Below are 24,783 nucleotides of genomic sequence, written 5' to 3'. Positions count from 1 at the left end.
GAGAATGTCTAGGATGGCAAGATAGAAAGATAATCATGTCTAATGGCTAAAAACTGTATACACATGCTTTCTTTAAATGACACTACCTTTAACTCACTTAACTGCATTGAGAACCCAGGGAAGTATTAGACGGAAATAAAATCCTTGAAAGAAAGGAGTCACATAAAGTAAAATATTTGTTCAACCAGCTTTTCTCCTGGGGGTACTTTCCACTTTACATGGCACAAAGTAGAAAGAATAAGCAGGAAAACAGGAGACTTAATGACTTGAGAAATAGAAGATTTGCATTTAGAATTAGAAATAAAGGGGGAAAAATTATGAAATAGGGGAGCCCTAAAATTCACAAACGAATTCTCAAACATTTTTCTAAATCCCATACTACGCATATCTCTTCCTTAATTTTCTGATTTGTGAAATGAAGAATTTATTAATCTACTGTAAGGATCATTTTAATTAAAAGGTTTTAAGCATCTATAAAATTGAAACTGCTACTAGGTTTCTATATAGATCCTTAGTAAAGCATAAAGTTATATGTTAGATACTAAACACAACGTAGCTACAAGCAATTTTAGATGACCCAAAGGAATGCTAATAATTTTAGAGCATAGGTATATTAAGTATTATATACTAATTTAGTGTTTTCTGGAGGCTTTAACATTTGCCTTGTTACCAGCCACATATTTTTGTACTTTGAAGAATGTTTGAAAATTTTAATAAAGAAAGATTAAAAGAAAATTAGCAGGCACATAGCTGAAGTTACCCCTAAAACCACTTAAACATTACAAAGTTACAAAGACATGTAGGGTGACAATCCAAAACATCTTCTAAATACTAACTCAAGAATAATCATAGCAAGTTATTAGAAGAATTATAATTTTATATATTATGTAATATATACTCCTGGAAAGCCCCTAGAGATTCAGAGGAGAAAAGGATATTATAGTATATAACAGATTGAAATGAGTTGCTAAATTATTTACTTTGAAGAACTAAAAAGATTTGAAAACTTACCCAATGTAACAAAAAAGCAAAATAGGCTGTCAACAATAGTGTCCATAACAGTTTCCATTTCTGTGTCTGTGATGTCTGGCCTATTTATAGCTAAAATGAGAATAAAAAAGATTAAAATTTATGATTTATCTTTATTAAACTCTTATATTCAATTAACTAATATGCAATTTGATATCACTTATAATACTCAGGTGAAATTTTTGTTACAAATTTTTTCCCCTAAAGTATTAGGGATGAAACTCAGGGCCTCATGCATGCTAGGCAAGTACTCTACCACTGAGCTACACACTTAGCCCACTATAAACTTCTTTTAAGTGCATAAGAATACACTGAAAACTATACTACCTTGCCAGGTCCATTGGCACACACCTGCAATCCCAGTATTTGGGAGGACAGCCTGGGAAACTTAGTGAGACTCTGCCTCAAAATAAAAAATTAGCTGGGCATGGTGGTGCATGCTTGTAATCCCAGTACTTGGAAGGCTGAGACAGGATGATCACAGGTTCAAAGCCAGCCTCGACAGCTTAGCGAGGCTCTCAGCAACTTAGTGAGACCCTGTTTCCAAATAAGAAATTAAAAAAATATTGGGCTGGAAGTTTAGCTCAGAGGTAAAATGTCTCTGGGTTCAACTGCCAGTGCCACAAAAATAAATAATTAAATAAATAAAATAAAATAAAATAAAATAAAAAGGGCTGGGGATATAGCTCAATGGTAGAACAACTGTGGGAGAAAAAAAAAGACAAAGATGCTTGCAATTTTGATAACCACCTCAGGGAGTTCTATTACAAACAGTCCTTGGGGATACATTTTAAAAAACATTGCTATGAAGAGACCTTGACTCCTTTGTCTTTCTCAGTATATCTAGGCCCAATATAAGACAAAGTAGCCACTCAATAACTGTATGCTGAAAGACTGGCTAAACTAAAATTTTATCAACACAGTATTCTTAATTTTTAAATATGATTACAAATAATAACATTTGATATAACTTGTAATCAGCATAAAGCAAAGTGGAATCCAACTGGAGATATGAGCATCTAAAAGTACAAGCTACCCAGAGAATATAAAAATAACCAAATATTCAAAAAGGCAATACAGAATGCAGATGAAGGAAATCTGCTTTTACCAAGGTGTTGCAAACCACCATCTATCTAAAGATGAAAGATATGGTATAAGCATTCAACATAAGTTATGTGATTTGGGGGACATGAGTTCTAGTTCATTTTGTCAGTCATATGGTATGGGTACAATTTACTCAGAAGCATACAACCCTTCTTCAGCCCTAAACCTTGGCTCCATAGCTACGAATGAGAAGTAATCTTAAAAGTCAAATTGTTCATTAGTAACTTCAACCCAACTTGAGATAACAAGCTGCCTTGTCTGAGAAAATAGCTTTACTTTGAGAGTATAAATTTGCTTCATTGAGCAAATAAGTTAGTAATCTGTAGAAAGTTTAGAATTAAGAAGAGAGGCCGGGAGTGGTATCGCACATTTGTAATCCCAGCATTTGGGAGGCTGAGACAAGAGGCTCTAGAGGTTCACAGACAGCCTCGGTTACTTAGTGAGGCCCTTTGCACTAAGACCCTGTTTCAAAATAAAAAATAGGACTGGGGGTGTTGCTCGCAGATAGAATGCCCCTGGGCTCAATCCCCAGTACTGAAAAAAAAAAAAAAAAAAAGAGGGGATGCAAATAAAATGCATGGTGTTTATAATTAAAGCTCGCCCTTCCTCCCTCCCTCCCTCCCTCCCTCCCTCCCTCCCTCCCTCCCTCCCTTCCTTCCTTCCTTCCTTCCTTCCTTCCTTCCTTCCTTGGTATTGGGGTTCCTGGAAACCCTTCTACGTCCGGGTTACACTCCCAGACCTATTTTTATATTTTTTATTTGGAAACAGGGTCCCTTAAGCCAGAGGGAACCAGCGCGATCCTCCTGTCTCCGCCTCCCAAGAGCAGGGATTACAAGCGTGCGCCACCACGCCTGGCTGTTTAAAGCACTTTAAGTGTTAGAGAATTTGGAATACAATTACATAACGGTTAAAAACACTATCTCTGCAGAAGATTGTCCACTTTTAGTAACCTGGTTTTGTTACTTCCTGATCTACAGGTAAAGGTGCTTTTTTTTTTTTAAATATCTATACCTCATTTTTTACTCCAGGAAATTTTGCAAAGTTATTCAGAGGAGCAAATTAAATAATATTGAAAAGTGCTCAAAATGATTTGCACAGAGCAAGGGCTTATAACATTATTACTGAGGATTTGGGAGATTGGTGATGTGACTATACTTTTAAATTAGTAATTAATTTTAGGCATGATCTTTTTATAAAGTTGACATGTACATAAAAATTTAAGTCTGTATTTCAATGTGTAATAAACTTTAGGTTCAGTACAAGTTTAGCTTTTCTAAAGAATTATTTAAATATTTGTGCAATTTTTTCCCCTTTCTTTTTGGTTACAGTACAGCGGATTGAAGCCAGGGCCTCACATACACTAGGTCACTAAATATTCTGCTATATCCCTAGCACTATGGGCAAGGTTTTTTTTTTTTAAATTTATACATTTGCTTGGTCTGTTATGTGAAGTATTAAAAAAGAAAACTCATGGCTGGGCGTGGTGGCGCACGTTTGTAATCCCAGCCCTTGGGAGGCTGAGACAGGAGGATCACACAGGTTCAAAGCCAGCTTCAGCTACTGAATGAGGCTCTCAGCAACTTAGTGAGATCCTGTTTCCAAATAAAGTATAAAATAGGTCTGGGAGTATAGTCCGGAGGTAGAAAAGCCCCTGGGTTCCACCCTCAGTACCACAAAAAAAAAAAAAAAAAAGAAAAAAAGAAAACTCATACTAAAATTTTAAATGGAATGTAAAATTTCAGGCTATTTAAAAAATCATTTTCTAGCTGGGTGTGGTGGCACATACTTGTAATCCCAGCATTTGGGAGGCTGAGACAGGAGGATAATGGTTTGTGGCCAGCCTCAGCTACTTAGTGAGGCCCTCTGAAACTCGGTAAGACCCTTTTCAAAATAAAGAAAAAAAAAATTGGGCTGGGGGAGTGTAGCTTGGAGGTAGAACTGGGTTCCATCTCCAGCAATGCAAAAAAAAAAAAAAAAAAATCATATTCTGATTGAGTTTGAAAATGGGACCAATTAAGGGACTTCAGTTTCTTCAATTTGAGTAAAGTGACCAGGTTATAAATATAACAACTTAAGAGTATAACTTAAATTCTTAAGAAAAACTAGATTTCAAACATGTAACTTAAATAAGTTGATGCTAATTAATTTAAAACCTCATTAAATGTAAATGAACTTCTATGAAGAATAATCACCATAAAAAACCTCTTTCATTGACAGTTCAGCAAATACATACTCTTAGGGATTTTGTTTAATTCCAACAAGAAAGCACACTATTGCTTTCCATGAAACCAAAAGATTTTTGTCTTCTCTGAGAGTTTACCATCTGGCTAGGTTTTATATATACAGAGAAATATAGTATCTTATTTTTGTCTAAAGGCAAAATACTAGACAACTATATCCTGCATTAAAATACTGTCTTACTTGAATGAACTCTTCATGCAAATTGCTATGGGAATGAAAAGGCCAGAGAATTCGTACTTCACTGAACTGACAAAACAAGTTTATTAACGGGTATTTTTATGTGACAAAATTTAGTGTGACTTATTTTCTCTGTGTGCTTTAAAGAATCTTTCATAGCGCTACTGCTGTAAAGAAATCTGGTTTTGAAGCCAACTACCCATGTTTGCCAATTTTTTTGCAGTACACCAGCTATTTTGTTAACAATTAATTGCAATATTCTTACTTTCACATACCACGATATGAAATAAGCTCCTTGTTTTGATTACATAATACAAACATATCATCTTCCAAAGTAATAAAATTGAGATACTGATCAAAAACCTAGAAACAAAAGAAAAAATTTGTAAATAAATTTTTACAGTATAGCCACATTAACAGTTTAAGTCTGATTTTAATCTACTAATGATTAAAAATGAGAAAAATTATAATTGAATTTAATAACTAAGAACTATGCTAAGTAGTAGACTGTCTAACTGGGTAAATATAAGGAATTAAAAAATATTTTAAAAACAGTAAAAACATGCTTTTATAAAGTATTAGGGAGGAGAGTAACATTTTCAAAAATCAAAATTTAAGCTACTATAAAAATAAAAGTTGTGGTTGTGATGGGAATAGATTTTTAATTTTAAAGAAAAACCATGATATTATTTTCTATATTTACTATAATCACACTTCCTAAGAAAGTCACAGTAACTATTTTTTACACCATAAACTTTTATAAATAAAGTAGAAAAAAGCCACTTCTTTAGATTTGCAAATAAAGAAAAAAAAGTCAACTGTTTGAAATATATATTTGTTAAATTGAAAACCATTCCTATTATTTAATTAATGAGAAATTTTGAGCAAGAACATTAAGAAAGAAGCCTCAAAAACTAATTAGAAGTAGCAGTGGAAGCCGGGTGTGGTGGCGCACGCTTGTAATCCCTGCACTTGGGAGGCTGAGACAGGAGGATCGCGCAGGTTCGAAGCCAGCCTCAGCTACTTAGTGAGGCTCTCAGTAACTTAGTGAGACCCTGTTTCCAAATAAATATAAAATGGGTCTGGGAGTATAGCTCGGAGGTAGAAAGCCTCTCGGTTCTACCCCCAATACCACCAAAAAAAAAAAAAAAAAAAGTAGTGAAATACTTAAATCTAAGAATGAAAAATCTAATAGTGGGGAAAATATGGGAATTAAAATATATATTTAGTTTTATATGCTCTGCATCCTCTAGAACTTATATGTCTTCTCCAAATTAAAAAAATACTCCCCCTCTCTCTTTTGGTGGTAATGGAGGCCTTCTACCTCCGGGCTACACTCCCAGACCTATTTTATATTTTATTTGGAAACAGGGTCTCTTAAGCCAGGTGAAGCTGGCTTTGAACCTGCGTGATCCTCTCTTCTCAGCCTCCGAAGCACGGGGACCACAAGCGTGCGCCACCACGCCCGGATGGATTCTCTTTTTAAAGAAAGGATCTGTTGAGCCACGTGTGGTGGTGCATGATTGTAATCCCAGTCTCAGGAGAATGAGACAGGAGGATCACAGGTTCGAGGCCAGCCTCAATTACTTAGTAAGGCCCTGTTTCCCAATAAAGAATAAAAAATAGGGCTGGGGGTATAGGTTGGATGTAAAATGCCTGGGCTCAATCCCCAGAACTGCAAAAAAGAAAAGATCTGGTGATAATATGGTAATTATATAATTACAGATAAAAAAGGTCAATAAATTCTGAACATAATTTATGATTACACAACTGTCAAACTGTTTCTAAATCGAGCTACAAAGATTATACAAGTAAACCTAAAGCAAAAACTAATTCTGCTTTTTCATTTATTTTTATTTTTATTTTTTCTAATTCACTGAGTAGAAAGTTCCCTTAGGTTGGTTTATTTTTCCTAGTCTAAGCTTGCCAAGACTTTGCTGCCCACTCCATCTCGGCATCTACATGTGTGAGAATCCATGTAGTCATCGGCGATTAGCCCCGAGAGAGGGCATCGTCTCTGGCCAAAAAACTCCTCCACTCTTAGATATTCTTTCATAACTATTATCCTTTTGGTAATGATTCTTTTAACTCTCCAAACGAATTGCTCCGGTGGAAAAAAGATCAGGACTGCGAGAGAAATTGAATCCATGTAAAATAATCCTTCCAGTAAACTTTCAGCCTTGTTCAAATGGTAATTAGAAGCAGTGGCAGCATTCCAGTCCACCTTTATCTTTGATCTTCAATAAATCTTGGCTTTTGCACCAAGTACAGCGACACCACCTGGTTAAAAATAGCTATGTCAAAACAAAGGACAGATAAAATAGATGTGTAAAGATGAAAGAAAGAAAGAAAATATGGTGAGAATAAGAAAGTATTTTGTATGAAGAAGAGCTTATCCTGAGATTGGCCCGAATGGGAGAGAATTAGGGTAATCAGAAAAGAAAAGAAAGTTGCAGAGGGTTAGTGATATGAATATGGATTATTAAAAGAGGGATAGGCTTCTAATAAGTCTATCGTTTGAGGAAAAATGCTCAGCTGCTAGAGAAATATATCTGACAACTAAATCTAAAGACTTCGTGTTATTTCTTGGTGTTTACCTGCTAAACTGTGTCATGAATTTGTTCAAGTTTTCAGACAGCAGATAGTATTGCAGACAAAATCCAGCAGACATTCATTGAAATTCCCTAAATCATCATAAAGGAACACGGATTTTCCTTACGATAACTATATGAAAGCTGGAATCTCGGACTTCGTCCCCCATTTTAGATAAAGGAGGACATTGAACTAAGCCCTAGGAATGAGAGCTCCTGAAAGGGTTAAAGAAAACTCTTAAAAACAAACTGGACTCTTCAAGTAATTTTGGCTGTGACTTTTAGCCAAATAGAAGCCTCTGCAGCTGCAAGGCCAAAGGGGGCTGGGCCCTGGAGCACAAGGCCCACCTGAGATAATGGGACTGATCTCAATCACAAAGACCTGGGATATCCCAGGCCTTACTTTTGTCTTGTTCAGGGTTGGTAATCTGCATGTGTATCTCTCTTTTGTACCTTGGGTGTTTTGCACTTTTTTTTTACTAGAAATTCACTGGGAGAGGGGAATATATAAAAAATCTTGTGTCCAAAATAAAGTGTTCGATTGCACAAGATGCATTGATCCATGTCAGGTTCTTTTTCAAAAGCGCCGATCATAGGATTATTTTCCTAGGAAAGAACCGCTACAGATAAGAATCTGTAGTACGTCACTCTATCTTTCCCCATCTTTACTGAGACTCTCGACCGCGAGCAAACTCGCGCCCCAAGTGGACTGAGTTGGCTTTCGACATAAGCTGAAGACAATTTATATTACTGGAACTCCTCCTAAAAGTAGCAAATGTAAATGTGTGTTCTGGCTATTTGTAAGTAAGAAACCTATGTCGATTAGCAACTTTCAGAACACTGTGAAATTTTACTTTAACAAAATATCATCACTATCCAAATCTCTTACCTTGGCTACTTGTGCTACTGCACTGGCTGCTAATGCTGCATTTGCAATATCTTCCAGTTTACTTCTCGAAATAGCAGAAATAAAATTTAAATAATATGATTCATAGAGCTGATTCCGTAGATCCTAGAAATACAATGAATATTTCAATCTCATAGGCCAGTGACTATGAATACAAGTATTTAAAATATCATACAAGCAAGATTTTGGAAGACAAGGCATACATATAAAATGTAGGTTATATGAATGACAATCAAAAAGAAGTATTTCAAGAGAACAAACATGATAAGTACTAGCTGTATGGTTACTGAAATGTATCTTAATAAAGTTATGAAAGTTATTATTAATAAAATCCTGTTAATTATAACACAGATCAAAACTGCTTACTTCTATTTTTCTTAAAAATACGCAAGAGCAGGTACAATAGTATCTAACTTAAAATGTTTGCTATATTGGGCAGATAAAACTTTCTACTGCTGTGGTTATGTATTCACACAAGAAAATTTTCATTTTTTCAAAACACAGATGATGTGTTACAACTCCAATTACTAGTTCCAGAGGTATTTCTTTTCTATCACTTGAAAGTAGTGGCATTTAAATTATGTAATTCTTAAATCAAATTTACTTATGTTCTTAAACTCTAGGCATAGCTATCTTTTTTTTTTTTTTTTTTTTTTTTTGGTGGTACTGGGGTTCCCGGAAACCCTTCTGTCTCCGGGCTACACTCCCAGACCTATTTTATACTTTTTTATTTAGAAACAGGGTCTCTTAAGCCAGTGCGGCTGGCTTCGAACCTGCGCGATCCTCCTGTCTCCGCCTCCCAAGCACGGGGGATTACAAGTGTGCGCCACCGTGCCTGGCTAGGCATAGCTATCTAAATAACTCTATTTCCTCAAATCTAAGAAGCAGTCAACTGTAAGAGGCATCATCATTTATGTACCACTAAGAAAAAAATTAAACCCAGTAAAGATTTATGAGACGTGATTAATTTTAAAATGCATCTAATTTCAGAGATGCTAAAATGGGAGGAAATGAGCAGCTAGAGTTTATAGGAGGTAGGCAGCCTAGCAGGGCAGTGGAAAGGCAGGGACACTGGTTATATGCAATGACTGAGAAAATAAAAAGTGTTAAGGATCCTGGGACTCATGTTTCTTAAACTTAGAGAAAGGAGTTACAAATTTGTAAAATTGGCTGTGGTGATGACTGCACAAGCCTGTGAATATACTAAATCTCACTGAATTGTTACCATATACTTTAAAATGAGGAAACTGTATGGTGTATACGTTATAACTCAATGAAGTCAATATAAAAGGAAGGGAGAAGAGATTGAAATAATACTTCTTTAAAAAGTAGCACATATGAGTCTGTATAGGGTAAAACAAAGAAGCAGCAAGGTATCATGAAGCTACACAGGTCACAAATTTGTGGCCTTCCCTAACAATATGAATAGCAGATTATTCAACAGTCAATAACACGTAAAGACAGAACTTATGGCAGATACTGTTAACTATCCAGAATCATTTCCTCCCTTTCCTTGATGAAAGAATCCAAATTTTCTTTGGGGTGCAAAAAATTCATGCCAATCTGAACTTCTGCAGCCTCTCTTGAAGCTAATGGTATCCAGGAAGACTTAAGTAAAGTCTCACAGGAGTTTCTGGGAAGGTTTAGTTTTCCTGAATCAAGTGAACAGCCCGGCTGGCAGGGTCTTTTACCATTTCTCCTGGTGGTAAACACAAATGTGAAGGCTACAGCTGCACTTGCTGCCTTACATCCACGAAGCCACAAGCAAGATGATAAAAAGCTAGAAACTAGAAATGATGAAGGAAAGAGAAAGAAGAAACCTTATAGCGTTCCTGCACCAGGTTATACTTCTTACTCACAGCCTTATTATCTGAGTACACTAAAACTCTATTTTTAAAGCTATATAGTTAGGCTTTCTGCTTTTTAAAGGTCAGACTCAGTCTTTATCAATATAATTCTTTTCAGCCTAAGAATTTTAAATCTTTTGAATTATTTTAAACTGGGTAAGGGGATTTCTGACTTTTTACACTGGACATCTAAGACTTTTTTTTTAAATAATCTGTTCTAAAATTTAAGTATCAGGTAAAATAAGAACCCATTTTACCTGGCACATTCTATCAATGTTTTCTTCAGTTGGCATTACAAAGTACACTGCAGGAACATCTGGAATAGGATCTCGATCAGAGTGCAAAAGCCTAGAAGATATTAAAACAAAATAAGACTCATTTTTTTCTTGGTCTTTTACCTAAAAAGATAGTTTAAGCAGTTCACCAGCTCAAAGACAGTGACCAGTGCTCTAAAAGTTCTTGCTGCTCTTAATCAGTTAGTTAACCCAACTGTTTTTTTTTTTAAATTTACAGTCAATATTATTTATCAGTAAGATCCTAATTTCTCATTAGTTTTATTAGTTCTATTTCACCCAATTTAGTTTTAATATTTCTTATGGTCACACGTTCTCTTCTACGACTGTTCTCCTTGAATGAAGCACAAAGAGAAAATGAAGAAAGAAAATGAAAGCACATTCAAATCAATTCTATTCCCATTTGTCACAGGAATCTGGTGGTGGTGGTAGTGTGAATGTGGGGGTGTTGGTAAGTGGGAAAAAAGTATAGTGAAAAAGAGAAAGCAGGAGCTGGAAGAGTCTTTACAAGCAATAAAACATACAAGATCCAGTATATTTTACAATAAAAGGTAAATGAATGTTTTCTTAAAACTTAAATACTTTATCTCGTATATTTTTTATGTGTTGGGGATCAAGCCCAGGGCCTTGAGTACTGTAAGCACACACTTAATATATTTCTGGATGTTCGTTGTGCCACAAGAAAATATACAAGAGACATTAAAGACCTCACAGATTACATAATAGTTTTCTCTTTTTGTAACCCAGGGAATGTTTTCACTTAAATATCCCAATTATGCCGGGCATGGTGGTGCATACTTGTAATCCCCGTGCTTGGGAGGCTGAGACAGGAGGATCACACAGGTTCGAAGCCAGCCTCAGCTACTTAGTGAGGCGCTCAGCAACTTAGTGAGACCCTGTTTCCAAATAAAGTATAAAATAGGTCTGGGAGTATAGCCTGGAGATAGAAAGCCCCTGGGTTCCATCTTTAGTATCCCCCCACAAATAAAATAAATAAATATCCCAATTATCAGCTGTGTATGGTGGCATATGCCTGTAATCCCAGTACTTGGGAGGCTGAGAGAGGGGGATTGCTGGTTCACTGCCAGCCTTAGCAATTTAGTGAGACCCTGTCTCAAAATAAAAAAATAAAAAGGGTGGGTTGTCTAGCTCAGAGGTAGATGTACCTGGGTTCAGTCCCCATTACCAAAAAAAAAAAAAAAACAAAAAAAACCCCCAGAAACAATATCAAGTCACAAAATCTCTTTATTCTTCGGTATTAGATTTTGCCATGTTTCCATCAGGAAATATGACTAACATTCTACTTATAGAAATATTCACTCTTCTCTCATCACTTTTCTATAATCCAGAAGAGGGAAAGAGGCACACGCCGCCAGCGGGTATGCATTTATTAACTTCTTCCATCCGTCTGGCTGCTGCTATTGACAATGAGAAAGAAAACGTGAGGCCAGGCATAAGCTGCTTTCTTTTTATGCTGGCTGTCCAACTGTCTAAAGGTATAGAACCACTATTTCACATTCTGGAAACTTGTGGTTATTATTTCCTACAAATGAACCTGAACTAGCTTAAAGAATATAAAGTGACTGATGCATTATTTCCCAGCAAGCAGGGGAAAATGATGAGAGTCAAGGTCAATGGGAGTTGGGTATGGTAGCTATGCAGCGCCTCCATGTTCTGGTGCGAAGAGCTCTTTGGTTCCCAGACTATATAGGGAAGACTATCATGTTGGCCTATAAGGAAGTAGATGAGTTAGGCCTCATTTCTATTGGCCACTATTACTGAGCCATTATGATTTAGTAGACCAACAGCATGGAAGTAGTGGTCAAGCAATTTGGCCACAGTTCTGCTATTAACTGGTTGTTCAACTGTGAGACAATAACTTAAGCTTTTGAAACTTTAGTTATTTTCATTAATAAAATAAAGCAGCTAGGGCGTGGTGGCGCATGCTTGTAATCCCAGCATTCAGGAGGGAGGCTGAGACAGGAGGATCGTGGTTCACAGACAGCCTCAGCTACTTAATGAGGCCCTCCGCTATAAAGTGAGGCTCTCAGCAACTTAGTGAGATTCTGTTTGAAAATTAATAATAATAATAATAATAATAATAATAATAAATAGGGCCGGGGGGTATAGATTGGAGGTAAAATGCCCCTGGATACCATCCCCAGTACCACAAAACGAAAACAAAAAACCTGATGTGACTGGAGCTGTGGGTGTAGCTTAGTGGTAGAGTACATGTCTGGTGTGTACAAGGTCCTGGATTTGATAATGCTAGCACCACTAAATAAATACATAAAAGGAAAGAATTTAAGCAATATAATATTTTCTCAATTTTGGATAAATATCATTATCTAACTGAAAAAATTTAAGCTTATAAAACCAAATTGTTATAGTATTAACTGAAAATCTAAAACCATATTCCCAGTAAAAAAGTACTTTTCAATATAACACCATAGAATGAAAATTCCATCATAAATAGAATAAAATGCAAATAGGCAAAACCAAAATTGGATTACTTCAGTATATAAAAAAATTTAGAAAATTAAATACATAAAAATATTAGTATCTATTCAGAAACATAGCCCCTCTCCAAATGTTCTACTAGGCAGGTCTATAAAGTAGTGCAATTTGTTTTATTTATTTTTCTTTTTTTTTGGTATTGGGGATGAAACTCAAGGACCTTCTACCTCTGGGCTACACTCTCAGACCTGTTTTTATATTTTATTTTGAAACAGGGTCTCACTAAGTTGCTGAGGCTGGCTTCAAACCTGTGCAACCTTCCTGTCTCCGCCTCGCAAGTACTGGGATTACAAGTGTGTGCCACCATGCCTGGCAATTTGTTTTACTTTTATCTAACATATAAGAAGCAACAGAAGACAACAGATAGATTTTGATGATGATTAACAGTCACTGTTTCATATAATCACTTAAATTCTTCATGTTAATGATAAACTAATTTAGATATTCCTTTTTAAAAAATACATTTTATTTATTTATTTATTTAGGTTTATTTTTTTGTTTTGTCTTTGTTTTTTGATAGTATTGGGGTTCCTGGAAACCTTTCTACCTCCGGGCTACACTCCCAGACCTATTTTTATATTTTTATTTGGAAACACGGTCTCTTAAGCCAGCGAGGCTGGCTTCGAACCCACGCGATCCTTCTGTCGCCGCTTCCCAAGCCTGCGGATTACAAGCCTGCGCCACCATGCCCGGCAAAAAAATACATTTAAATTAAAGGAGTAAAGCACTTTCAAAGCTGGAAGAGCGTTTTTAAGATCAGTTTTTTCTTCATGTTGATGGCCTATCCAGTCTAAAGGAAAAGACATGAGAAAAAATTTAAATTTTATAATTGCTTCAGAGTGAGAATTACTTATAATACCAGAAATAAAAGTTGAATGAAAGCAGATATAGGGGGAAAATGTCCTATACTACATAGGTACTGTAACCTAACATTATTTTTCTTTATAAATATTCCTTAATCATTTGATTTCAGGGTGGCCAAAAAATTTTTTCATAATGTATTTGAAAATAAAGGTGATTATTAGAAACATGATGAAACTCACAGATGCAGTGTGATTCCCATGTCTCTCAGCTCCTTCACAGATAACAGAGGAGAGATTATATCTTGGCCAAATCTGTCATAAACAAGAACCTTAAAAGAACAAATAGTATTTTTTTATACATCATTATCAGTGAACAACCAAAAGAACAATACAAAGATGATATTGAAGTAAATGTTTCTTTTATCTCAATTTAATATTTCCAAACACTATTTACCAAATATCCACCCATGTAGTAATAAATTCTTAAAAACATTACCAGTCGAATGTGGTAGTGCATGCTTGTAATCCCAGTACTTGGGAGGCTGAGACAGAAGGATTGCAGGTTCATGGATAGCCTTAGCTACTTGACAAGGCTCTCAGCCACTTAGTGAAACCCTGTTTCCAAAGAAAATATATAAAATAGGTCTGGGAGTGTAGCCAAGAGGTAGAAGGGCGCTGGGTTCCATCCTCAGTAACACACACACACACACACACACACGCACGCACGCACGCACGCACGCACGTACGCACACACGCACGCAGACACACACCATTAGCAAGTAATAAGCTCAAATAAAATAATAATTATATAAATTTCTTGTAACTTACTTTGTTTCCCCTTTGGTACTTGGCATTGGACTAAAATGTGCTCTATCCCTGAGGTACCTTCCCAACCCTTTTTAGTTTTTACCTCGAGACCAGATCTTGCTAAGTTGTTGAGGCTGTCCTTGAACTTACAATCCTTCTGCCTCAACATCTTTAGCTGGGATTACAGGCATGTACCACCATACCCAGCATAAAACACTTTTGCTAAGATAAAAAAAAAAAAAGGCTACAAAATCTCTATCTTATGTTGATAAAGGACTTGAAACATAAATTCACACATTCACCTACTTGTACTGGTTTTTATTTTCAGTTCATGTACATCCATCTAAAGAGTTATATTAATAGTAGTCGATTTCAAAACTAATACGTAATTGTTATAATGCCACACAGCATCTCAGATATTTATTAAAAAATTAAGTACCTAATGAGTACTTGATAGCCATTATCTATCAAAATCATTACCTCACATTCTAAAAATATTAAAACTGACACCTTTGAGAAGTGATAAGAACTCTTACTAGGTTTTATAGCTCAAAATTAATTTTAGAGTTAAAGCAAATTAAAGAGGTCTTCAGCTGGCATGGTGGCACACACCTGTAATCCCAGCACTCAAGAGGCCGGAACACAAGAATCAGAGGTTTGAGACCAGTATCAGTTAATTTAGCAAAACCTTGTTTCAAAATATAAATTAAATAGGGCTGGGGTGTAGCTTGGAGGTAGAATGTCTCTGGGTTCAGCCTCCTACACCACCCCTCAAAAGAGAGAGAGAGAAAAATCTTCAACTGGTAAGCATTTTCCACAATTACCTCAACGATTCCTTACGGATAAATTCCTAATAAGGATGAAATACACTGTTCAAAAGCATGGTTTTAGCTAGGCGTGGTGGCGCACGCTTGTAATCCCAGCATTTGGGAGGCTGAGACCTGAGCATTGCGGTTCGTGGACAGCCTCAGCTACTTAGTGAGGCCCTCTGCAATTCAGTGAGACCTGGTTTCAAAATAAAGAATAAAAAAATAGGCAGTGGGTGTAGCCTGGAGGTTGAATGCCCCTGGGTTCCATCCCCAGACCCGCAACAAAACAAAACAAAACAAAACAAAACAAACAAACAAACAAAAAGCATGGTTTTCTTAAATACCAAGTTTTCCTTAGAGATTCTAAAAATCTTTTTGCTATAGTTATTATTACAAGAGGTTAGATGTTACCGCTTTAAAAAATCTTCCTTTAAATTTCAATATATAGCCGGGCGTGGTGGCGCACGCTTGTAATCCCCGAGCTTGGGAGGTGGAGACAGGAGGATTGCGCTGGTTCGGAGCCAGCCTCGCTGGTTTAAGAGACCCTGTTTCCACATAAAAAAGTTAAAAAATAGGTCTGGGAGTGTAGCCCATGGGAGTGTATCCCGGAGGTAGAAGGGCTTCCAGGAACCCCAGTACCACCAAAAAAAAAAAAAAAAAAAAAAAAAAAAAAAATTTCAATATATAGTAGTTCCCCCCATTCCTGTAGTTTTACTTGCTGCAGTCAACCTGAGTCAGAAACTATTGTGAAGCTGGGCACAGTAGTATGAGCCTGTATTCCCAGTACTTTGGAGTCTGAGAAAGGAGAACCACAGGTATGAGGCCAGCCTCAGCAATTTATCAAGGCCTGTTTCAAAATAAAAGAGGTGGTGGTGGAGGGTATAGGTCAGAGGTCTGTGAGTTCAACCCTAGTACCAGTAAACAAACAAACAAGCAAACAATAGAAAATGTGAAAATTGCAGAAAAAACCCTAGTTCTTAAGTTTTAAATTGTGTAACTATTCATAATAAATTTGTAGGTGTATTCTTCCATCCTGCCATAATCTCTCACAGTCCTGTTCCATATTGCTCAGGACATGAATCAACATTTTGTCCAATGACTCTATGCTAAATGCATTACCAACTCATTAAGTCAATAACTGTCTGTTATCAGACCTTGTCACAGTATTACAGTGCTTGTTTTCAAATATCTCTTATTTTACTTAATAATGGCCCCCCAAAGTCAAGAGTAGCAATGCTGGCAATGCTATCACAGAATATTAATATAAGTGCTCTTTTTTATTTTTATTGCTGTTAATCTTTCTGTGTCTAATTTACAAATTAGACTTACTCATAGGCATGTATGTATGGGAAAAAATAGTATATACAGTCGTCCCGGAGTATCATTAGGGTGTTGGTTCCAAGGTCCTCCACAGATCCAAAATCCTTGGATATTCAAGTTCCTTACAAAAAATGGCATAGAATTTGCATATACCCTATACAATCTTCCTGTTCACTTTAAATAGCTGTACTAATTTTTTTTTTTTAAGGGAGGAATGAAAAGGAAAAAGGTCTGTACATGCTCAGCACGGATGCAATTAAAAATATTTGTGACTCAGTTGATTGAATCCATGCATGCAAAACCCACAGATCGAAGAGAGGGGCTAATCGTGTAGGGTTTGGTACTATCTGTAGTTTCAGGCATTCACTGGGGATCTTGGAACATATTCCCTGCAGATTACTATATCTGTAGTATTCATCTTGTGATGTAACAATGATGGGCAGGAAAAATATTTGACACAATTGAGTTCCTGAGAAATCCTCTAGTTATTTAACTCAAAAGCTCACTATAGGCTGTAGAAACAAACAAGTACAGGTTATACAAAGAGCAGTAAGAAGACACCCCCTCCAATATAAGTAGAAAGTAAGGCAAAAAATAGTGGACGTTGAAGCTTAAATGAATGAGTTCAAAACAGATCATTTAACTATCTCAAGAGTTAGCCCAAAAGATTTATAAGGATTTAATAGAGCTTTCTCAGAGGTAGAATGCTTCTGGGTTCAATCCCCAGTACCACAAACACACACAAAAAAGAGCTTTCAACACATACCAAATTCTAAACGAATCAACTCGTTTTAATTCTTTTAAAGAGACAAGCATAAAGTGATTGCAATAAAACCTAATCAATGGTATTATAATCTCTCTGAAGAAGAAATTGAGTCAGCATGAAATTTTATTTATTTATTTATTTATTTATTTATTTATTTATTTATTTATTTATTTTTGTGGTACTGAGAGTGGAACCCAGAGGCTTTCTACCTCTGGCCTATACTTCCAGATCTATTTTTTTACACTTTATTTGGAAACAGGGTCTCACTAAGTTGCTGAGAGCCTCACTAAGTAGCTGAGGCTGGCTTCCAACCTGCGCAGTCCTCCTGTCTCAGCCTCCCAAGTGCAGGGATTACAAGCCTGGCTCAGCAAGAAATTTAAGATGAAGGAGCCCAAATGACAGGAACTTGAAAGGCTCTATAGTATTGCTCAATGAAGAAAGACTATAGGTTGCTTTTAGGTCCAATGATTAGTTTTATTGCTCACACTGGCATTGTGGTCTATAAATCACTCTCCAATGAGTTGTTTAAAATGGACCAGCCCCCCTATGTCTAAATCTGAAATTTCTTGTAAAATCCAATGTCAGGATTTGCAAACCTAAGGAACAAACATCAGTCTGGGTAAAGACCTACGAGTGAGACCCCACCTGAAGATCAGACAGATGCTTTAAATAAATACTACCATTTAATTGGCGGTATTAGTCCATAAAATGTCTATCAAAACAATGTCACTTTAGATAAATAACAAGAAATTCCCTCCAATTACTACTAATAAGGTAAAGAAACAAAGGCTAAGAAAAAGGAAGCATTCCTATTACACTCAGTTCTTACCTTCCATACGGGCTCTCCTGTGCTGTTTTTAACATGAGGCACATTAAAATTCAACATACGCTTCAAAGCCACTGAAAATAAAAATAGTTTTGTCAAATATTAATATTTTTAGGAGTTTATATTTCCTCCACATTTATTATTTATTACCTAAAAACAAAATGCACAAATCAAGTCTAGCAAACCTGATAGATGAAATCACTGAATGTATAGAAGAGGTGTCAGCCTTGAAAGACCATTCTATCAACAGCTAAATACCATGTATTTAGGAAACTGGAAACTGTGGAAAATGTTCAGGAAAAAGTATTTTTCCATTTTTTCTGAAAACCACACATTATGTTTATAAAGAGGCAAAAATAAATGTCTTCAAACTGGTGCTGTTTTCTACTTATTGCTTTAGCTAAAATTATAGATTAAGACTGGTCTAAGAACAAAAACGATTTATGGCACATATATTTGGTTCATATACAAAACCTTCATATAGAATGTCTACTTTTTAATTACTTATGCATGCATTTTACAACCAGTTTATCCTATCGGATTCACTGAAAAGTTACACTGCTTAAAATTCTGTTTCTGGGAAAAATTAGAGCAATTTTTAGACATAAATAAATAAATAAATATATATATATATATATATATATGTTTTTTTTTTTTTTTTGGTGGTACTGGGGGTGGAACCCGGAGGCTTTCTACCTCCGGGCTATACTCCCAGACCTTTTTTATACTTTATTTGGAAACAGGGTCTCACTAAGTTGCTGAAAGCCTCACTTAGTAGCTGAGGTTGGCTTCAAACCCGTGCGATCCTCCTGTCTCAGCCTCCCAAGTGCGGGGATTACAAGCGTGCGCCACCACGCCTGGCTATATATATGGTTTTTATTGCTGACCTATTCACGTGTCACAGTAGGCTCAGAGATATTTTCTGAGGAAAATGAAAATCTCTTAATATATTTCTAAGGAAAAGTGAGATGGTCAAATATTGAAGAAATGTACCAGTTAGGTGATTTATTTTTTAAAAGGCTGGCAACCTTAAAATCTCCTTTTAAAGCATTTGGATCAGGCCTTATTAAGTAATACAGAATAATCCACACTCCAAACTCCTACCACTGAACTATATAATACTAAAATCACCTGAGCATCAATTTAAATGGCATATGCACTCACTAAAAATTTCTCTTAAATGCTTATATGATGAAGTAGGTACAATGCTCTAACAATTCTACCTGTAAATTGGCTAATTTCAGTAACATAAAGTTTTTCTTCAGTATCTTAAGAGGATTGGCTTCAGGAGTCCCTGTGGACAACAAAAATCCATGAATGCCCACGTCCCTCATATAAAATAGTAAAGTATTTGCAAATAATCTATGTAAATTCTCTCATATTCCTTAATGTCAGAGCTAGGTTACTTATAAAATCTAAGACAATGTTAATACTATGTAAATGTTATTATACTGTATTATTTACAGAATAATAAAAAGAAAAGCTGCACATGTTCATTACAGACACATTTTGTTTGGAATATTTTTGACTTGCAGTTGGTTGACTCCACAGACACAGAATCCACAGATATGGTGGGCTGACTATATTTGGATGTTTTTGTATATACATTAAAAATTTAGTAAAATGTTAGTCCAGCCAATAATACACATTTATGTGCACTTCATTTTAGTACCTAAACTGATATAATACAGGCAGTCCAGAGGGTGTTCTGGGTAACTCTCCCACTGTGTGACAGCAGAGCACCCACCTCTAGGCAGTAAAGACAACACTACTGTCACTGGTGGCCCCAAGAGAGAAAACTTAAAAGCTATTCACACTGTTTGGCACATAACAGCTAGGAAAGACTACAGTTACCTGCCATGTAAGTCTTAGGAATGTGGTATTCTCCAGAGTCAGATGTAAGTTAAGTGAGAGAGGCCAGTACCAGTAGACAGATAATCTTACATTTGCCATCTCAGCCTGATAGAGGAGAATTTTTTCAACTCTTGACTCCTGAATAACTTGTTCAAAGACATTCTGATATAGTGAATTTATTAATAGATGACCAGAACATGGCTTAAAGAATGCATAAGAATTTATGTAATTTTACTTTTCTCAGAGTTTAACATCCCAAAATTTAAATCTCTGGTTTTAACTGAAATGATAAATTTGTTTCCTTTATTGGCTCCGAATAGATTTGGCTAAAGTAGTTTCATCCTTACCTGCAATGTTTTCATCATTCATTTACTGAATAAGTACTGCCATCTATATTTATTATTTAGCATCAACTTTATTGATTCTAAGTGTCTGCCACATACATGACACTAGCTATTGGCGATCTAGTGCTAAACAATACAGATTGATTAAACAAGATCTTGAGAACCTTTAATTCCAGTTGGGGAACAAAGACCAATAAAGAGAAACAAGCAAAACATATGGCATATGAGACCATGACAAGTGCTGTGGAGAAAAATATGATTGGGAAAGGGAAAAACGATATGGAGTATAATTTTAAATAAAGAGAAACAAGCAAAACATATGGCATATGAGATCATGACAAGTGCTGTGGAGAAAAATATGATTGGGAAAGGGAAAAACAATATGGAGTATAATTTTAAATAGGGATTGGAGGTAGTCTCCTGAGAAAGAAACTTTTGAGGCCTAAAGGAAGTAAGGGAATGAGTCATCTAGCTATATTTGAAATAAGATTCCAGGAAGAGGAAACAAAATACAAAGGCTCTGAGGTGGGAGCGCTTCTGCAGTGTTCAAGGAAGGGGGAGGGTAATAGGAAGTGAGGTCAGAAAGATGAGCAGGGACTAGATCACATAGGGCATGGTAGACCACTAAGATCATTTTGCTTTTACCATGATTAAAATGAGAAGCTACTGAAGGTTCTGAGCAAATCTATGACATCATTAATCTGGGTGCTGTGTGTAAAATAATGAAGGGAAAAGTAGGGTTGTAAAAGTCAAGAGACTTTTACATTTTTGAAAGTTTTTCAAAAGTTTAAGGTGGATTGGACTTGGGTGATAACAATTCAAATGGAGGTACTGGATATATTTTTAATGTAAAACTGAGATGATTTACTAACAGATGTGACCTGAGTTATGAAAGAGAACAGTCATGAAAATTACATGGTTTTTAATTCCACACAACAACATGGATGGAATTACCATGAACTGATATGGGGTAGCTGGGAGTTTAGTGGATAGGTCCAGACTATATAAACCTAGGAATTATCAGTATAATACTTCAAGTTAAGAGGCTAGATGAAATCATTGCAGGAGCGAGAATGTAGTTTGATTTGAGGCTCTGCAATGCTGAGAAGCTGGGAAGAATGAGCAAGAACCTGAGACAGTAACAGTAACGCAGAGGAGGAAGCAACTTATTCTGCCTGTTGAAATGAAGGTAAGATAAAGAGAGGAACAATCCATGAGTTTCCACAAAGATGGCATACCAGGTGACCTTTAAAGGATCAATAAAGATTCTTTAGGCAGCTAAGCCTGGTGGTGCATGCCTGTAATCCCAGTACTTGGGAGGCTAAAACAAGAGGAATGAAAGTTTGAGGCTAGCCTCAGAAACTTAGACCCTCAGCAACCCTGTCTTAAAAAATTAAAAAAGGTCTGTGAGTCTAGATTGGAGGTAGAATGCCTCTGGGTTCAATTACCAGTACCAAAAGAGGCAGGGAGGGGAGTTTAAGCAAACAAAGCAGGAAACAACCATGCTGATTAACCTCTTTCCACCTTAGTTTTCTCATCTGTAAAATCACATATACCAATGCCTGGGAGTAATAAATATGTAGTGTTTATCAATTAATATTTCACCTACCTAAACTGATGGCAAATTCTTTTGTAGCAAAGTGTCTACTATCTACAGTATTTGAGGATTGAGAGTTATTTCCCAAAGCATTTTCATTAGTCATCAAGGAAATGTTGACTTCTAATATTATAACATAAATAAAGGAATTTACCTTCTTCTGAACATAAATCAGTACACAGTTATGGTATTAATTTGATAAATAACTGACCTAGCACGGGCTATCTAGTAAAAAGGTGAAATCTTGCTATGGTGAAGTATATTTCCACAGAAATCCAAACTATTAGATTTTAATATTCTACAAAGTTTCTGCACATAAAAATTTTAGCACCATACAAATTTAACTTTTTGAAATGTTCCCTTGTATTGGTCCAGTTTTACTGGCATGCAATTTTAATATGTGTGAACTAATTCAGTAATTGGTACAGTTTCACTGACATGCAATTTTCTCTAATATATATGATCTAATTCATTTAGCCTTATTATACTATCAGAACCACACTGCTAAGACAAGTGGGGCTTCTATTTGTGTACAAGTAAAATGAATATGTTAAGTGTTTTCCTCATCTTATCTGGACATTCACTTTAAGTTATGCTTGACAGGCTGTACTAAATTGTTTACTGAGAAAGGCAAAACAATTCGGTATGCTTTGTGATTATTAGATTGATGCTGACTATTAATTTTTTCTTTGACAGAGGAAGAAATTAGGTACAACCTAAATCTCTTCTGAAGGTCATACTAATTGTAACCAACTACTTCCTATGCCAAAGTGCATATTTTGAGGAGATAAAATTTACAAATATAAGTGCTCTTGATGTTTTATTTGTGTTAGGTCCTTAGGATAAAGAACTTCACAACTTTCAAGACAAATGGCTAACAGGTATAATTCAAGAGAATATATATCTTTACCAGATTTTGTTGCAGAAACAGAAGCTATATAAACATCTATTGATGGCTAACAATACTATACTGTTTGAAAACACAAATCTGTCAAATAACTGAAATGAGAACGCCTACTTAATTTGTTTTGCCATTCTTCAGTTTCTTCCAATTACAGAAGGAAATCTTTAATAGGCAGGCACTTTTTTTTCAGATTCCCCCTAAAAGATGATGAGATGGCACAAAGCAAGTTGCTCTGAAAAGAATACCTACATTTTGTAATTGTGGTGTTAATGCTGGAAAATGGTGTTCTTAAAACATTAAAACTGGAAGAAATGAAGAAACAAAACTGGGAGACATGAAATACGCGCGGAAACAAACTTTGAAATCTCGAGTGTGTCAAAATAGGAAAGACAATACCAGCTGCCAGATCTTGTCCTGGTGGCCTCCTGAGGCTCAGCAATCAAGCGCGGGCCGGCGCCCCTTCCCTCGCATCACAGGTGAGGGAGGGGGCCGAGTCCTTAAGCTAATGACATCTCTCCAACGACTCGCAGGGGAGGGGCTCTTGAAGCTCTGGGGGTAAATTAAACTCATAGAGGTCGTGCACGTACCACGACCAAGAGAGGGCTACAAGCAGAGGAAAAGGATGTCCCCGCGCAGACACAAAACTGCAGAGAAAAGGAAATAAGCTGGTACCTGTCTGCCTCTCCCGAATACTGGCCGCAGCCGCCGCCATCTTGCCTCCCACCATCCACTGCCCGGCTGGCGAGAGGAGCCCGAAGATGACGTGGCCGCCCCGGCGACCCGGAAGCAGAGCGAGGGGCGGGGCCAGGGGCCCACCACGCCCCCTTGTTCTTGGCTTTGAGGGAGCGGTTGTCTCCTGGGTCTCCTATCCAATCAAGTCGCACCTTCTCCAATGATGGCTACTTAAAACTGATTTCTTAGGGTAGGAGCATGGTGTCCTGCTAACAACCTAATGAACTACTCACTTGCTTTCCAGGTCGTTTAAATAGCATTTAAATTGTGGTAATAAAGCAATGATCACAGGATTAAATGAAACTCCTGAAACATAGTTAGCATTTAATGCTAGCTCTCCTACCCCCCGCCCCCCCCCCCGTTTTCTGTAAACACAGTAACTTTTGGAGCTGTGACCTATCTGGTAAATTTCTTAATCTCACGATAAGTAAGATGGTCCAGCTTTGTGGTGGTTTCACCTGCATGAACACAGGAACCTAGAAAGCTGCGCAAATGGGAAACTTCTCCTTCCAGGAATCAACAAACTCACAAAACACTGCTCTGGGAGAAGTCCTAATGTTTGTACACCTGTATCCATGCAATTACACAATGTATCAGATGTTGATTTCTATAATCCATAAATTTGATGTAAAAAATGGATGCACAGTGGCAATGTAAATACAGTACTTTAATGACATTGCATTAGCTGTTGGAATAATTTTGGAAGCCATATCGAATTCTGAAATAGACTTCTCAAAAACTTTCAAAATCATAATAAAATTGTTCTAAGGATTATATAAAAGCCCAGGTTTGTGTGTGTGTGTATGTATGTGTATGTATGTATGTATATATATGTATGTATATATTCGGTACTGAGGATGGAACCCAGGGACATTGTACCTCCTATCTAGAGCCCCAGCCCTTTTTTTTTTTTTTTTTTTTTTTTTAACAAAGTCTCAGAGCTGCAAAGAAGGCTGTCCAAGAACCTCGATTCTCTGGTATCTGCCTCCTCAATGCTGGGATTACAAGCATATGCCACCACACCACCCCCCTCCCTTTTTATAATGAAGCACTAGCTTCTCTATTTCTCAGATGTTTGATTTTATGACATTTAGAACAGGTTATCTTGGTTTAATACTATTAGGAAATACCCTAGCATTGGGTCTACTTTAAGGATTCCAACATTTCTCATTTCATAGATACTTGGCATATTCACAAGAAACTAACTAGAATATTTACTGTTTGGGCCTACATTAAGGATTACACCATTTCTCATTCCATAGATAGTTGGCATATTCATAAGAAACTAACTAGAATGTTTACTGTTTTCTTCAGT

At 36.4% G+C, this 24,783-nt stretch overlaps 1 protein-coding gene across 2 annotated transcripts in view; it reads right to left on the bottom strand.

Moving 5' to 3' along the window:
• SCFD1 (sec1 family domain containing 1) overlaps positions 1-23,463 on the bottom strand; it is a gene marked incomplete at both ends in the record, with an annotated part of 92,877 nt that extends 69,414 nt beyond the window's left edge. The window contains 7 exons of one of the 2 annotated variants that reach the window (XM_080707610.1): positions 1,012-1,101; positions 4,827-4,914; positions 8,032-8,154; positions 10,154-10,244; positions 13,750-13,838; positions 18,041-18,111; positions 23,409-23,463. In XM_080707610.1, coding sequence (XP_080563736.1) covers positions 1,012-1,101; positions 4,827-4,914; positions 8,032-8,154; positions 10,154-10,244; positions 13,750-13,838; positions 18,041-18,111; positions 23,409-23,463 — 607 coding nt within the window. Of the gene's footprint in view, positions 1-1,011; positions 1,102-4,826; positions 4,915-8,031; positions 8,155-10,153; positions 10,245-13,749; positions 13,839-18,040; positions 18,112-23,408 lie in introns of those variants that run through there. The other variant, XM_080707611.1, reaches the window with a different exon arrangement.
• Between the last annotated feature and the right edge of the window lie 1,320 nt (positions 23,464-24,783).

The sequence above is a fragment of the Muscardinus avellanarius genome, assembly GCF_963383645.1.
Source record: "Muscardinus avellanarius genome assembly, chromosome: 12".
Taxonomy (NCBI): domain Eukaryota; kingdom Metazoa; phylum Chordata; class Mammalia; order Rodentia; family Gliridae; genus Muscardinus; species Muscardinus avellanarius.
The sequence above is the reverse complement of the archived record's forward strand: the minus strand, read 5'-3'. Positions and strand labels throughout refer to the sequence as shown.